The following is a 1957-nucleotide window of genomic DNA, read 5'->3' on the forward strand; positions in this document are numbered from 1 at the left end:
GTCTATCCTCTTCTATATCTATTTCTATCTGACTCTGCCGTGTCTGCATCTATCTATTCACCTATCTATCTATCCTATCTAATAGATAGATAGATAGATAGATAGATAGATAGATAGATAGATAGATAGATAGAGGAATATGTCAGATGTATTAGAAAGTTCCAATTTCACTTCCTCCCAATAATCATCAGCTCCTGATGATTTCTTCTTACTTGATTTGACTTGTTTTCCCCAACAATGCAGGAGTGCATAATGTGTGTGTGTCTGTGTCTGTGTGTGTTTGTGTGTCTTTTGTGTAAGCACATGCACACTGACCTCTGTCTGGACCATGTTGACTCGTTGTGATCTCAGTTCTCGGATGCAGTTGAAAATGTCCACCACGCCTTCATTCTCTGCCATGTCCAACATGATGTCCACAGCAATGAAACAGCCCGTCCTCCCTGCACCGGCACTGGGGAGACACACAACCACAGGCTTAACTATTGAGTTTGACACTGCTGGTTTGCCAATAAACCCGAGCACGTTTTTCTCTCATCCTGGAATGCTGTATGGACTGGACAGACCCTCCTCCGCAACGTTGGGAAGGAAGGTCTGGCAATGCGAGACTTCAACACTGTGGAGATACTACTAATACTCCAAGTAATACTGTAACTGATAAGTGGCTCATTTTCACCTAAGGTCTTATTATGTTGAGGAAACACAGACTTCAGTGATTGTGTGACAGAAAAAACTGTGTGAAGTCTGGAAACACACATGCAGTATGAGGGTGGAGTCTCTCTATAGCTTCATCTCAATCCCACGCACACACACACACACACACACACACACACACACACACACACACACACACACACACACACACACACACACACACACAAATATGTAGAGACTGTAATACCCCATGTCAGGTGATAAGGTGGCACATCCTGAACAGTAATGCCTGCAGGGAAAAGACGGATGGGGGGAACGACAAACAGATGTATGGATGGATGAATTGGATAAGGGAGGGAAGGCGGGAGAGAGAGGGAGTGCCGGAAAGAGGTTAGCGATTGGGAGTGATAGAAGGGGTCGTCACAGGGGAGAGATCAAGAAAGGAAAAGAGGCATGCATGGAGGTATGGAGAGGGAGTTGAGAGGATGAGGGATGAGAAACCATTCTTTCACTTTGCAATCCCCTGACAGCTCCCAGAGACAGTTCAAGAGTGAGGGAGAGAGAAAGAGACAGAGAGGAGGGGGGAGAGAGAGAGCAACAGAGGGAGAGAAAAAAGTGGGGAGAAAAGGAACGGTGGAAAAGAGAAAGAAAGAGAGAAAAGGAGGGAGCGCCTCGGCAGATTACCTGTCAACCTCTGTGATTAATGTTGAGACCAGAATCCTGCCGGGTCTCTGTGTGCATGTGCATGTGTGCATGTGTGTGTTTGAAAGCCTCCTGACACAGGCCAACAGCGTCAGACTGCCCCCGGAAATTGGAAGTGACTGCCAAAACTTCCTGCCTGTCTGTCCACACACTTTTACTATAGCTGTCTGTTTGTCTTCCTACCACTCTCCACTTGTGTGTACACTTCCACCCCCATCTAATTGCCTGTCTGTCTTTACCCCTGTGTGTTTCCTGTCTCTCCATCCCATTAGAAGAATTAGAGCCCATGAGTGTGTGTGAATTTATGTATTCAGGTGCACCTCTTGCTTCCTTTGCTATAAAGGGCTTATGCATTTATTCAGTTAAAAAAGGAAACAAGTAATGATATAGTAAAAACTTAAACTGAGCATAGCTAGAGAGACACGGGTTTGTATGATACAAAAGTATATGCACACTTTCAAGTGTGTTAAAGTCCCATGAAATGGTGCTTTTTGGATGTGGTCCCCTAATACTGTATCTGAAGTCTCTATATATAGACCTTAGTGATCCCCTAATACTGTATCTGAAAACTCTTTTATATAGACCTTAGTGGTCCCCTAATACT

General features: G+C 44.7%; 1 protein-coding gene and 1 long non-coding RNA gene across 16 annotated transcripts in view; one reads left to right on the forward strand and one right to left on the reverse strand.

The window, feature by feature from the left end:
• The window catches only part of ptprt (protein tyrosine phosphatase receptor type T), a 385704-nt gene that overhangs the window by 24488 nt on the left and 359259 nt on the right, over window positions 1–1957 (reverse strand). For all 15 annotated transcript variants that reach the window (XR_004331615.1, XM_032513298.1, XM_032513297.1 and 12 more), the window contains one exon: window positions 316–451. Coding sequence is in view for 14 of the 15 variants with exons in the window: in XM_032513298.1 (XP_032369189.1) it covers window positions 316–451 (136 nt within the window). In the remaining variant the exon portion in view is untranslated. The remainder of the gene's footprint in view (window positions 1–315; window positions 452–1957) is intronic.
• LOC116687720 (uncharacterized) overlaps window positions 1–1957 on the forward strand; it is a 22455-nt gene that overhangs the window by 3215 nt on the left and 17283 nt on the right. The gene's annotated exons all lie outside the window — the stretch shown is intronic.

This window comes from Etheostoma spectabile, chromosome 4, assembly GCF_008692095.1.
Source record: "Etheostoma spectabile isolate EspeVRDwgs_2016 chromosome 4, UIUC_Espe_1.0, whole genome shotgun sequence".
Taxonomy (NCBI): Eukaryota; Metazoa; Chordata; class Actinopteri; order Perciformes; family Percidae; genus Etheostoma; species Etheostoma spectabile.